This window comes from Glycine soja, chromosome 19, assembly GCF_004193775.1.
Source record: "Glycine soja cultivar W05 chromosome 19, ASM419377v2, whole genome shotgun sequence".
In the NCBI taxonomy this organism is placed as follows: Eukaryota; Viridiplantae; Streptophyta; class Magnoliopsida; order Fabales; family Fabaceae; genus Glycine; species Glycine soja.
The window spans coordinates 1,188,491-1,202,119 of record NC_041020.1 but is presented as its reverse complement, the minus strand read 5'-3'; the positions used below and the strand labels follow the sequence as shown (position 1 = coordinate 1,202,119).

The window sequence follows — 13,629 nt, the reverse complement described above, 5'->3', positions numbered from 1 at the left end:
TTTAGCAAGAAAAATAATACATTTGTAATAGTTATTATATTGATAAAGTGATTTGTGATAATTATTTGCATATATTTCATCCCAAACTTTATTAAAATCAACACAGCTCCTTGCTCACTCGTCCTGGTTCTTGATTTCTGTAGGATGTTCATTTTTTTTTAATTAACTATTTAATGTTAGTTATTAGTGAAATTTTTATTCCCTAAAATTTACATTTTAATTTTTAAAAGATATTTGTCTATAAAATTCTTTAATTAACGAAATAAAAAATATTTAACAATAGTGACTACAAAATATAAATTTTAAGGTATAAAAAATCTACTTATTAAACTTGAGTGATTACAAAATTCAGTTATTAATTATAAGGATTAAAAAGAATAAATTTAAAAACTATAAAGATTAATAATTAAACCTTATTTTTTTTACTATAATATTTAGTTTATTTTGAATTAGTCCCCATAAAAAAGTAATAATAGAGACTAAACGAAAAAAATTATCACATAATTAAGGAAAAAAACAAAATTATACCATACAAACTATAACAAAAAGAAGATTTTTTATTAAGATTGTTTGATTTTTTTATATAAAAACTAAAACGAAACATATATTACTGGACAAATATTATTTTTAAGTCTAATAATATTTATATGTGTTTTTAATTCCTATAAGTAGAAGAAAAATATTTTTGCCTCCAAGAAACAATTTTCCCTCTCGTTTATAAAAATATATGTTAGACGCATTTTTTGTTTTTCATAGAAAAATTTCCATATTTCATCATCTTATTTATAAAAATAAAGATAACAAAAACACATTTCCATAAATAAAAAATGTGTTGGACGTAATTTTTTTTCATAGAAGATCGATGTAATCTTTCTCCATTATCTGTTTTTTTTTATTTATAAAAATAAAGATAATAAATGATATATTTGCATAAAAGGAGAATTGACTTACTTTGAGAGACTCTTTTAGAGTTATTATGCATTTTTATAATTCTTTCTTTTGAAATCTAATAACATCTTTGGATTTGGATGAGTTATTCCACTATATGATATTACAATATGATATTACAATATTTCAATTTATCATTTTCAACGTGTTTAATTATAACTTAAATTTGAGTATTTTTTTAAATACTAAAAACTCTTTAGTTATTTTTAATTACCAATAATAAAAAAAAATATTATATGATAACACAAATTATTTATCAAAAATGTAAAATAAAATTTTCATGTTCAAAAAACTATTTATCACATATTTTAATTATAATATATTTATATATTTATTTACTAGAAATTATAATTATATAAAGTAAATATTTATATTTATTCTGTACGATACACAGGTTAAAATAATAGTAGTAGTTAAAAAACTTTATCATATTTAATCTACATTAATAATTATAGTCAAGGGTAATAATTATATTAGATTAGATTTTTTTTATTACGATATAGATTAGATTAGAATCAAAGGATCTATATATGAGTAGATTAAACATGTGAGTGCTATAAATTCTTTGTACCTTATTCTATTTCAATCTATATATATAAAAAAAGAAGAAATAGATTAAATGACGTTAAAAAAAAAACGAAAAAGGTTCGAGGGAGTACAGTAGACGCACAATGCAGAGAAGACATGTGAGTCCGTAACGGAAGCAGGAAACGGTGTCGTTTAGCAGGCCCACGTCGTTTTTAGGGTGTGGAATGAATAATCAATAATAATATAATTTCATTTTTCTTTGTTTCTTCTTCTCTCAGTCTCTCTCCGAGCCACACTTGAAAAAAATCCCCAAAATTTTGTTCTCTGAACAAAATCTCGCCGTTTCGGTTCCTATTCTCTTTCTCCCAACCAATCTCTTTCTCTCTCATCGGTTGCGTTTCCTTCGCACGAAATCGCTGGATTTCCGCTATTTCTACCTCGATCGCTCGATCTGGAGCGAGACGAAGAAGAAGAAGAACCCCTTTCCTTGATAATTGGTAACACACACAGAAACACCGAAACTGTGCCCTAAAAAGCAAAACCCCTCTCACTTCTTCCCCGATGGCGGATTGGAGGAGGAGATCTGCGACGCCGAGCCTGATCTAGGGTTTTCGAATCTAGGGTTTTGAGGAGGAGGAGGAGGCGTGCCAATTTCGATTTCGAATTGATGTTTCTTTTCAGGGACGAGGCTCGGATCGACTCGGAAGATGGCGGATTATGCATGGGTGCGGTCGTGACCAGTCGAAACACAATCGGCACATGTGGCCTGTACCTGCTAACGCGACCACTGTAGCCATCGATCCTTCACCGTCTCAATTTAAATGCAAAGTATATATACACATATATGTGAATCTAAACCGTTATTTTATTAGCTCTTTCGATGCGTTTCCTGATGAATTTCTCGACGGATTTTCCACGCGCTTTATGTTCTCGCTTCTTGATTATGAGAATTTTTCTTTTGGCTATTTTTTTTTTTTTTTGGAAATCTCTGTTGTTTCTGATGTTTGTGTTTTTCTTTCCGTTTTGACCTAATTTTGTTTTGTTTTTGCTGTGATGATAAAGGTTGCTATCGGTTTTGGGTGTTCGTTTTCCTCGATTTAATCTGGATGATATGTATTTGTTTCTTTGGGAATACTTTTTTTTTTTTTTTGGTTTTCGATTGTACGGATTTTGGGGCTGGCATTACTGGGGTTTTTTGTGCTTGTGATGTAGACCTGTTTGGGTTGTGTTTGTGTGGATGATGGAAATCTCGGCAACGTTTGAGGGAAAGTTGTTGTTGGTTTCCTTGTTGACTTAAGATGCGATTCGTTGTTGATTTGGGGGAACTTTTTTTTTTTCTTTTTCTTACTGATTTGTTTTTCCCTTTTTCTGAGCTGTGTTTTACCTGTGTTTTAATGGTTGGATTGGATTGATTGTTTGCTACATTTTTGACCGGGCTTCATTTTCTAAATCGGGTTCTGGGTGAAATCTAGATGGTTTCACAGGTTTACTGTGCTATTTAATGAATTGAGTGAATCAATAACATTCGAGTGGCTAAAATTGAATTAGAATTCCTCGTTCTCACTTAAATTTATTTTAACATGCATGTAAATCCTGTTTGTGAAGTGTGTCTGGTATCCGATTCTAAATTTCTATTTGTATAAGTCTTTGTTTCACTTTTATGAAGCATTGTTGGTTTGCAATGGTTTATCTGCATTTGTTTCCCTTTATTACCGTGACATTCTTTTTTCTTTATAACTGTAATTTTCTCGTAATTTATTTGCTTCAACTACACTCAGAATAGATTATTTTGAAACCCTTGAATAGATTATTTTGAAACCCTTGAATATTTGTAAATTTATTTATTTATTTAGTTTCTGTTAATTTCCATTGTAGGATGGACGCAAGATTCGCGCTGGTGATTGTGCACTTTTCAAGGCACCCAGGGACTCCCCTCCTTTTATTGGAATAATTCGCAAGTTAACATTTGATAAAGAAGAAAGTCCGAGTTTAGAAGTGAATTGGCTATACCGACCTGCTGATTTGAAGCTTGCTAAAGGGATTGTACTGGAAGCTGCTCCAAACGAAGTTTTCTACTCCTTTCACAAGGATGAAACACCTGCTGCATCATTACTCCATCCGTGTAAAGTCGCATTTCTTCGTAAGGGTGTTGAACTTCCTTCAGGGATATCCGCATTTGTCTGTAGACGAGTATATGACATTGAGAACAATTGTTTATGGTGGTTAACTGATAAGGATTACCTTAATGTTAGTTTTCTTATATCTCTCTTTTTTTGTCATATAATATTTTGTATAATGATTTTATTTATACATATTGATCTGTTGATGAATTCAGGAACGACAGGAAGAAGTTAACCAGCTATTAGACAAGACAAAACTAGAAATGCATGGGGCTGTGCAGTCAGGAGGCCGTTCTCCAAAGCCCTTGAATGGTCCAACATCAACACAGTCATTGAAATCTGGTTCTGACAACGTTCAAAATAGTTCTTCTTTTGGTGCACAGGGTAAGGGGAAAAAAAGAGAGCGGGGTGATCAGGTTTCTGATTCATCTAAAAAGGAGCGGTTATTTAAGGTAGAAGATGGAGATTCTGGTCAATTTAGATTGGAAAGCATGTTAAAGTCTGAGATTGCTAAAATAACTGATAATAAAGGTGGGCTTGTGGACTTTGAAGGAGTTGAAAGACTGGTACAGCTTATGCAACCTGATAGTGGTGATAAAAAAATAGATTTGGCAGGGCGAATGATGCTTGTCGATGTAATTGCACTTACGGACCGGTATGAGTGTCTATGCGGGTTTGTACAACACAGGGGTTTGCCTGTGTTGGACGAATGGCTGCAGGAGGTCCACAAGGGCAAAATTGGTGAAGGAAATATGCCTAAGGAAAGTGATAAGTCAGTTGATGAGTTTTTGTTAGCTTTACTTCGTGCATTAGATAAGCTTCCTGTGAACCTTCATGCACTGCAAACCTGTAATGTTGGAAAGTCTGTTAATCATTTACGCACCCACAAAAATTATGAAATTCAGAGGAAAGCTAGGAGTTTAGTGGACACATGGAAGAGACGTGTGGAAGCTGAAATGAATATGAATGATTCGAAGTCTGGTTCAAACCGTACCATGTCTTGGCCAGCAAAGTCAGCAAATTCTGAGTCTCCTCAGGTTGGAAATAGGAAAACAGGAGGATCCTCTGATAATGTTGCAAAGAGCTCTTCAGTTCAACCCTCAATATCTAAAAATTCCCAATCTAAGTTAAGTTCTGGAGAAGCACTGTCCAAGTCCTCTTCATCTCCTGGCTCAATTAAGCTAATGACTACCTCAGCGGTCAGTAACTCAAAAGATCAAAACAGTAAAGTCTTGGTTGGAGCTGCAACGTCAGATCTGCCTCTGACACCTATCAAGGAGGAGAGGAGCAGCAGTTCTAGTCAATCTCAAAATAACAGTATATCTTGTTCTAGTGAACATGCTAAAACTATTGGTTCCAGCAGGGAAGATTCGAAGAGCTCCACTGCAGTGTCAGCGAGTGGGGGCAAAATTCCTGGTGGTGCTTCTCGAACACGCAAGTCCAGCAATGGGCTACATGTTACTGGTGTTGCAGTAGGTCCGAAGGAGCACAGCTCTGCAAAAAATTCAACTAGGAATTCACCTTCTGAAAAAGTTTCTCCAACTCGAGTCCCCCATGAAAAATCAGCTGACCAGCCCCTTACTGATCAAGGGAATAATCAGCGATTGATTCTCCGGTTGCCAAACACTGGTCACAGTCCTTCAAGGGGAGCTAGCGGTGGCTCTTATGAAGAACCAGGTATCACGTGCAGCAAAGCTTCTTCTCCTGCTGACAGGAATGAGAATCAGGACAGAAGAATGAAAACTAGACCTGAGTGTTTGCTGACCCATGTGTCAAATATGATGAATGAGGCATGTGATGCTAGTGAAGCTTTGCTTGGTGTTGATGAAGGTAAGGGCCCTCAAACGGTTGATGAGCGATGCAGGGCTAATGAAGATGGTGATAAGGTAGCAGAATCATCAAAACCGGCTAGTTTGTCATCTGGATTTGTTTCCAGATCAGGGCAGACTTATGATTTAAGCCCCATGAATGCATTAGTTGAAAGCTGTGTGAAAATTTCTGAAGCAAGTGCATCCGTGTCCCATGGAGATGATGGGATGAACCTACTAGCTACTGTGGCTGCAGGGGAAATATCAAGATCTGAAAATGCCTCACCTATGGTATCCCCTGAGAGAAAGTCTCCTCCTGCAGATGAATTGAGCTCAGGCAATGATTTCAAGTTAAAACATTCTGGTGAAGCAGCTGTTTGCTCTCTTTCACAGTCGGATGGTGGGGCTACTGCCGAGCATCCTTTGAACATATTTGATTCATTGCAGATAAAAAATGATTTGAGGCATCCTGCTGCAACTTCAGGAGATGGTGACACCATTTCATCCAGTTGTGTTGAGAGAAGTGGTGATGGGAGATCGCAGATAAATAGCTCCCCTACAGATTTCTTACAAGCTGAAGGTCCATGCTTACGGCCTGAAACCAAAGAGGATACTTCTGAAACTATATTGCCAATTAAAAAGGAGACTAATGCAGACCCTGGAGACTGTAAATTAAAGTCAAGGACTTCTTTTGATGATGATCAGAAGGTTGATCACATGAATGAGGAAACCGCTGAGGATGAGAAAATGTTGGTTCCAAAAGCTGTTGCAAGTGTTAAGTCTGAAAATGAATCGGGTGAAAAACATCCTGAGTTATCCTCAGGTGTGGATAATGAGAACCAGATTAGTGCAGAGAAATCAACAGGTACTGGTATACTAGTGCAAAAGGCCTCTCCAGTTTCAGAAAACTGTGAGTCTTTGTATTTAAAAAAGGAGTCACCTACTTCTGGTAATGCTGTAATGGTATCCAGGGATGAAAATGCTGATGACACGAAGTCAGTTGTGATTGAGCCTGATGAAAGAAGAACAGAGCAGGATTTATCAGTTTCAGATGATGTTAATGAACGTGCTGATACTATGGGTAGAAAAGAGGCTATTGGTCAGTGTTCTGGCTCATCAGTTCATCCAGATTTACCAACAATGCCTAGGGAAGAGAATGATGCATTTAAAGCATCTGCTGAGCAAAAGTTGGATACAAATAAATCTGAGGTTGCAGGAGAGAGGCATGCATGTTCTGCTGCTGGGTCTGATACTGCTGTAAAACTTGACTTCGATTTAAACGAAGGCTTTCCTGTTGATGATGTAAGCCAAGGGGAGATTGCTAGACAGGAAGATCCTACCACATCATCTGCAGTTCATGTTCCTTGCCCAATGCCTTTCCCTATGACATCCATCTCTGGGGTCTTCCATGCTTCAATTACAGTGGCATCTGCTGCCAAAGGGCCGGTTGTTCCACCTGAAAACCCATTGCGGATTAAGGGGGAGCTTGGATGGAAAGGGTCTGCTGCTACCAGTGCATTTCGGCCAGCTGAACCTAGGAAAAATGCTGAGACACCGCCCACTACTAATGATATTGCTTCTGTTGATGTCACTTCTATCAAACAAGGTCGCCCTCCCTTAGATTTTGATTTAAATGTGGCAGATGAAAGATGTTTTGAGGATGTGGGTTCGTGTGCTTCTTTAGAAGCTGGGCCACATGATCGTAGCACTGGGGGATTTGATTTAAATAAATTTGATGAGACTCCTGAAATTGGTACTTTCTTGATAAGCAAACTGGATATTCCTTCTTTACCAAGTAAGCCTTCGTTGTCCAGTGGGTTATCTAATGGCGGAAGTGTCTCAAGAGACTTTGACTTAAATAATGGACCAGGCCTTGATGAAGTTGGGAGTGAAGTCCCAACACGTAGTCAGCCAATGAAAAGTACTGTACCATTTCCAACTGCTGTTCATGGCACGAGAGCAAACAATGCTGAATTTGGGAATTATTCTGCATGGTTTCCTCCTGGCAATACTTATTCTGCAATTACTGTCCCACCACTTCTGTCCGGCAGAGGGGAGCAGAGTTATGTTGCTGGTGCTGGGGCGCAACGTATAATGGGTCCTACAGGTAGTGCTCCTTTTGGTCCTGAAATCTACAGGGGACCAGTGCTTCCATCCTCTCCAGCTGTTGCTTATCCACCTACTACGCCTTTTCCCTATCCAGGATTTCCATTTGAAACCAATTTTCCATTATCTTCAAACTCTTTGTCTGTTTGTTCAACAGCATTTATGGATTCGTCAACTGTGGGTGGATTATGCTTTCCTACCATGCCCTCACAGCCAGTTGGGTCTGGTGGTGTTGTTTCATCTACGTATCCCCGTCCATATGTTATGAGTCTTCCAGGTGGTACAAGTAATGTGATTCCTGACAGCAGAAAATGGGGAAGTCAAAGTCTGGATCTTAATTCGGGCCCCGGTGGTACGGATACTGAACGGAGAGATGATAGATTGCCTTCTGGATTGAGGCAAATGTCTGTCCCCAATTCACAGGCCTCGATGGAGGACCACTTGAAGATGTTTCAGATGGCAGGTGCATTGAAAAGAAAAGAACCTGATGGTGGTTGGGAGGGAGCCGAGAGATTCGGTTACACGCAACATTCATGGCAGTAGTGTCATGGCTCTTCAACGCAAATATTCAAGAGGTGAGCCACTTTTATTTCCCTCTGACCAACTAACATGTCTTTTGATGTATTTTTTACCTGAAATTTTAGTTTGTGTTACTTGGTGTTATTTCTTGTGTCCTGTGAACCCAGCTAGTTCTGTTGCTCCATGAGTTTGCTATGCATCAGACATTTTTAAATGCACAGTAATGTTGTATTTTCGAAGATAAAAGACTGTCAAATTTCTGTCTGTATCGGGTCAATTTGGTTATACTGGTTGTGGATTTCTGCCATGCCATTTTCCTTTTGGTCGTATGCATTTTCATTAGTTGAATATATTTAGAACTTGTAATGTATTGAAGTTATAACTGTTCTGGTGCAGCAGCTTTTTATGGAAAATGTCGGAAAATTGGGGATATTTTTGAGTGTTGAGCCATGGACAATGAGCAGAGATGTTACCCTTGCTGCTGATATGCTTCTTGAATTCTGACTTGATAAAGCGATCAGAGCCTCCGATGCAGTTGTTTTGTATGAATCTGCTCCCTTATTGTCGCTTGCAGATAAAGTTTTTCCTGTGTAGATATCTAACTGAAACAGTTGGTGTGATAATGCCGCCTAGAATCAGAGAAATGGGCATCAAGTGTTTGACTGTGACTGCTCTGCAACAGCACCGAGCCCAATCCATTCTCGAGCATTTGGAAGGAGAGGATTGGATGTCTGAACTGGCTAGGCTTGAGGCCAGTTTGTCTTTCTTTAAATCATTTTTTTTTTCAACTTTTGTTACATATATAGTTATTGCTGTAGTCTTGACTCTGGAATTTTGTCACTTATCACATTCTGGTTATTGGTATATGCACAGGTTGGCCAATGTGTCACTTCTCTCTCTTATTGTTATCGCCTTGCGCTTTCAACATTTTCTTGTTGGTATCACAACTGGAATTGGTTCGTAGAGTTCCTTTGAATTCTTCGTATATCTAACTAACAGTATATACAGCCGTGTGATTCGTTAGCGCTCATTATATCATAAATGAGTTGTACTAACTACTAAGTGAGCATATATGCATGCGTACAACAAACATGATGCACTCTCCTTCCAAGCAATACTTTCTCTTTTAGCTAAGTCTAGTTCATTGATCCTCGTTGCCGAGTTACTTTAAAAGAAGTGGAAGAATATTGTTTCTTGGAGTATAAAACCCGAACAATATATGCATATATTAGTGGCGTGCTTGTACTTACGAACGGAATTGTTATTTATCTGTTCTTTCTATTCGTTCCTACAGTGCGTTTGCTCAACACTTTTGTTCTCAGCACCTATCTCTTTAAGAGTTTACACTTGAATAAACTCTTGAATAAGAGCGGTGGAAGGAGAATTCACCATATTGGTTAGATGTTCCTTTTCTTTTTTTGCACTGCAAGATGTTTCTGAGGGTTGTACTCTATTTATATTTATGATACTAATTGCTCGCCCTTAGGCCAACCATCATACAAAACCTCTTCCACGTCTGAAGCCAATTCAATCGATCGCAAAAATGATTGTGTTCTGTGTTATTAGCCTAAAGAAAGCATGCGCGAGAGTGACAGAAATTTTCCCTTTCTGGATTTGAATTTGAATGTATTGCTAAACTTGTAAAAATTTGTTGTTTGAATATTATTACTCCAAAAATTATATTGTTGAGTTCTGACCAAATTTAATATAAAAAGTGTACCATCACTAAATCTAAAAGTAGTTGCATATTAGTAAAAAGGGAGGTAAGATGAGAATTTACAAGGAGACAAATATTCTTTAATAGTAACCCAAGCATAAGCTAAATTGTTGAAATAACCGTTACAACAAAAATGTTTTGTTTTTAATTATTGTGTTTGGTAAAGATAAATGAAAAGAAATGAAAATGTCAGAAATAAAAAGAGATGAAAGAGGACATGTAAAAAAAGGAAGGACAGTATTGGAATAGTCATTTTTACTGTGGATTGCTGTTGCTTTCACCTTAATTGTTAAGGTGAAGTTTTTTTGGCCCTGCATCATGTCATGCACTTTCGGCTGTAATTTCATGTGTTTCAAACAACACAGTTTCATAAGAAAGTAAGTGATGAACTATTCCCTTGATTCCATTCATAAGAAGCTTAGAAGATGAGAATATTGTAAATCAAGTTGTATTACAAGCTGGAAACAAAATACAGTAATACATAGCTCTAAACATAAGATGCTTAGAAGACCTGAAGTTTATATCAGTCCCAATTAAAAATACAGTAGTACAAGCTCTAAACATAAGCTGAGCTAACTCGATACTAAACAAAATTCCGTAGTAGAATCTTGGTTATACCATCCCTCCAAGAAAGATTCTCAAGAAAGATGGTATAACCAAGTTACTCAAAATTAATATATGCCACAACACTAATATTATAGCTTCATGTATCCTTATTAATTTAACTGTGTAGTCTTACACACCCCCTACTTTTGCTACAAGAAGTATAGTCACTGTGAAGGAAGACAGAGACATCATTCACCAAATTGGCATGTATCTGTAAGATGATTTTGACATCGTAATTTGTATACAATACGTCGAACTTTCTTTCTTAATGTATATAGGAAGATTCTCCAAGAACAAGAAGCTCAATTAACTGAACATGGGCTCTCTCATGAACAGAATTACCGCTAGGAAGTTATTGATCATCCACAAAAGACAATATTGAGCACACAACTCGCATCTCATCGCCTATTTTAAAGTCCTTTTTGTTACTTTCCTGCATGACAAAGCAAGAATAGGTTGGCACTTGGCAAGTGAATTGAATGGTTCATGAAGAGAAAGAGAATAAATACAATTTAAATAATAGTGGTGTGTGAATTAGAAGTTAAAGGAATTCTTGAGCTTCTGCGAAGTAATGCTACAAAGATCAATAGTTGCAGAAATGGAAATCAAAAAGAAAGAAAGACATCATTTTTTAGTCTGTGGACTTGTGTATGAATGATCAGCAAAGCAATTCGATTGAGAAACAGATAATGTATGATAAATGCATCATTATGGCCACTAAAAAACATCTAGCATAGCTAACTAAAAAAATGCCAAATGACTAGAGAATATCTCCTCAACACGAGAGATCTTTTACAGTTACCTTATGTTTAGGTTCCTGCTCATCCCCTTTTGGCCTTTAATTTTGAAGATCAGATTTTGACCTCTTTTTGCATTGAAACTTTTGACTTCTTAACATTTGTATAAGACAAGGGACCTGAATGAGAAGATGGACATCAACATCTCGAGATCTACGAGACTTTGGATTTTGAGATTGAGATTTTGACTTGCTATCCAATTCCATTATGTACATGAGGACTTTTTGAAGAAAAATTCAAGCAGGATGACTTCTCTTCATCACACTCTGCAGCACTGGTTCGGGTTTTGCTTCACCCAAATCAAGATTACTTAAAGACAACTCAAAAGCAGAATTTTGTTTTTCTTGTACACTAGGCACATTCCCAACGGGTGCCCAAATGTTGGTTGTTTCTTTTGCGGATGCAATAGATTATTTGATTATAAGAAATAGTGAAGTCCAATATTAGGTAAGAATAAGAAACTTAAATATTATATAAGTAAGGATAAAACTTATAAATTAAAACTTTAAGATTTTGAATTAAAGTATGGTATCAATTAATAATATAAATTTTTTAGACTAAATTATATGAGATTTTGTAAAATTATACACAAATTTCTTACTTTTTTTTACTCTTACATTAGTTTTCTTAATTTTTGAAAATTATATTTTGATTTATAAATTACATTAATTCCTCTTAATTGTTTGAAAAATATTAAACTAGATTTCCCTAATAAGAGATTATTGTAAATGCTAAAAGAAAATAAAAAAAATACTTGAGTATATTCTCAAAATCTGAAGAGTGATTAGTATAATTTACTCAATTGATAGTACATAAAAATTATATTCTTTTTTTTAATCTCTTTTGATTACATCACACATTTTATTCTATATTTTTAAAAGTGTGTTAGGTAAAATATTTCAGTTAATTTATAAATTTTTTTATTAGTTGAAAAATTATTTGACAAACGAAATTTTTTAATGTTTTTTTAATAAGCTATTTAAAATAGTGTTTTTAAAAACGTTAGCTTCTAATTTTTTTATATTTACTCCATTTGGTCTAAAAGATAATAAAATTTTAATTAATTTTATCTTATTTAATGTTATTATCTCTAAAATATCATTAAGTTTAATTGATATGCTAATTTGAATAACTTTTTCTTATCCTTGATACAAAGTTTCAATAAAAAGTAAATTAATTTTTTTTAATTGAAATTGATGTAATTAAAGATAATTAACTAATTTTATTAATTAGCGTGACATGTTTTTTTTTTTATATTAGAAGCCAAGAGAGAGTATTTTTTTTTTGTCCTTGAACATATATTATATTTCATTTTTAATCTTTTATATTAATGTAAAATTTATTATTTTTTTATCTTTTATGTAATTTTATATTTTTTAATTACTTCAATATATATAATTATAACAAACCATTAAGATTAAATAATCTAATTTTTCAGCTTTTCACTAATTTTTTTTCCAGTTATTTTTCCAAACATAATCTAATTTTAACAAACCAGTTATCCATGACCATATTCATTCACCACACCAACACTGCAAAAGGGTAGGGATTGCGCCGTGAAATGAGGGTATGTGTATATGGGACTGGTCCTCACACCCAACAAGATCACATGCCACTGCTTAATTGTACCTTGACATGTGTCATATTCCTCCCTTCATGTTAACTTCTGACAAAAAAAAAAGTACTTCACTGCCTCCCTTCTTTTGACTTTCTCTTTCACAAGTATTCTGCCCTTTCACAAACAATTATTATTCTCAAATTCCAACGAAACAACAATAAGGGGTTGCTTCTAGAGGACCATCTCCATTCATGGCTTACCATAAACTTGTCATGTATTCATTATTTGATTCAAAAATTAGAACCACTAATTAATAATGTTCATTTTGATGTGAAAAATCAAATTCGTGATCTGCTTCCAAACATTCACTAATTATTATATTTAATGAATTCGAAAAAAGTTTATGATAAAATTAGTCATAAGAAAAGATTCTATTACCCACATAAATTATTTTGTCCTTATTGATACTATACCATATATGTCCGAAAAGGATCACAAAGAAACAAAAATAACATTAATTTAGTCATTACTGATTTTTAATATATTATTCATATTTTTAAACACTTTCAATCAATTAGAAATACTCTTAAATATAATCTTAAACCATCTTATTATACATAACAATCCATAATTACATGACAATTAATATACAAATATTTTATACTATAAATACATTTTAATAATTTTTTTAACTAATTATCTTTGAAGGGATATATATTGGATTGAAATTAAAAATAATACTATAACAAGAATGTAATCAAACAAGAAAATAAGTATTCCTTGCTGGAAAATAGAACAGGAAAAAACAATTTTGCCTATCTTTTCTATCTTGGTTTTTCCATATCAACATTGTGTACAAATGGTATAGCATAAAAATTATTCGTGTCCGAATATTATTTCCCTTTTAACATATTCCCGAGTT

The 13,629-nt window shown here is 34.7% G+C and overlaps 1 protein-coding gene and 1 long non-coding RNA gene across 6 annotated transcripts; one reads left to right on the top strand and one right to left on the bottom strand.

Moving 5' to 3' along the window:
* Positions 1–1,728: 1,728 nt before the first annotated feature.
* LOC114400565 lies at positions 1,729–8,954 on the top strand. 5 transcript variants are annotated; one of them, XR_003663978.1, is made up of 5 exons: positions 1,729–2,304; positions 3,352–3,723; positions 3,812–8,085; positions 8,429–8,571; positions 8,663–8,954. XR_003663978.1 is itself a non-coding variant. In XM_028363065.1 (4 exons), exons 1-3 carry the CDS (start codon positions 2,194–2,196, stop codon positions 8,051–8,053), a joined length of 4,686 nt encoding a protein of 1,561 aa, XP_028218866.1. In that variant the 5' UTR covers positions 1,729–2,193; the 3' UTR covers positions 8,054–8,085; positions 8,426–8,954. The 5 variants fall into 5 exon arrangements, 3 of the variants coding, with proteins under 3 accessions (XP_028218866.1, XP_028218865.1, XP_028218864.1); XR_003663977.1 differs by having other exon boundaries at positions 8,426–8,571; XM_028363065.1 differs by having other exon boundaries at positions 1,729–2,265; positions 8,426–8,954.
* Positions 8,955–10,172: 1,218 nt separating this feature from the next.
* On the bottom strand, positions 10,173–11,538 carry LOC114398448. Its single transcript, XR_003663601.1, has 2 exons — positions 11,155–11,538; positions 10,173–10,785 (listed from the first exon to the last, which is right to left on the bottom strand). It is a non-coding gene; the product is annotated as an uncharacterized LOC114398448 (long non-coding RNA).
* Positions 11,539–13,629: the final 2,091 nt, after the last annotated feature.

Bases quoted from the DNA above. Each gene is read 5' to 3' on its own strand.
- LOC114400565 (XM_028363064.1), top strand. From the start codon at position 2,194: ATGCATGGGTGCGGTCGTGACCAGTCGAAACACAATCGGCACATGTGG. The intron at 2,305-3,351 runs GTATATATACAC...TTTCCATTGTAG, and splicing joins CGTCTCAATTTAAATGCAAA to GATGGACGCAAGATTCGCGC. The intron at 3,724-3,811 runs GTTAGTTTTCTT...TGATGAATTCAG, and splicing joins CTGATAAGGATTACCTTAAT to GAACGACAGGAAGAAGTTAA.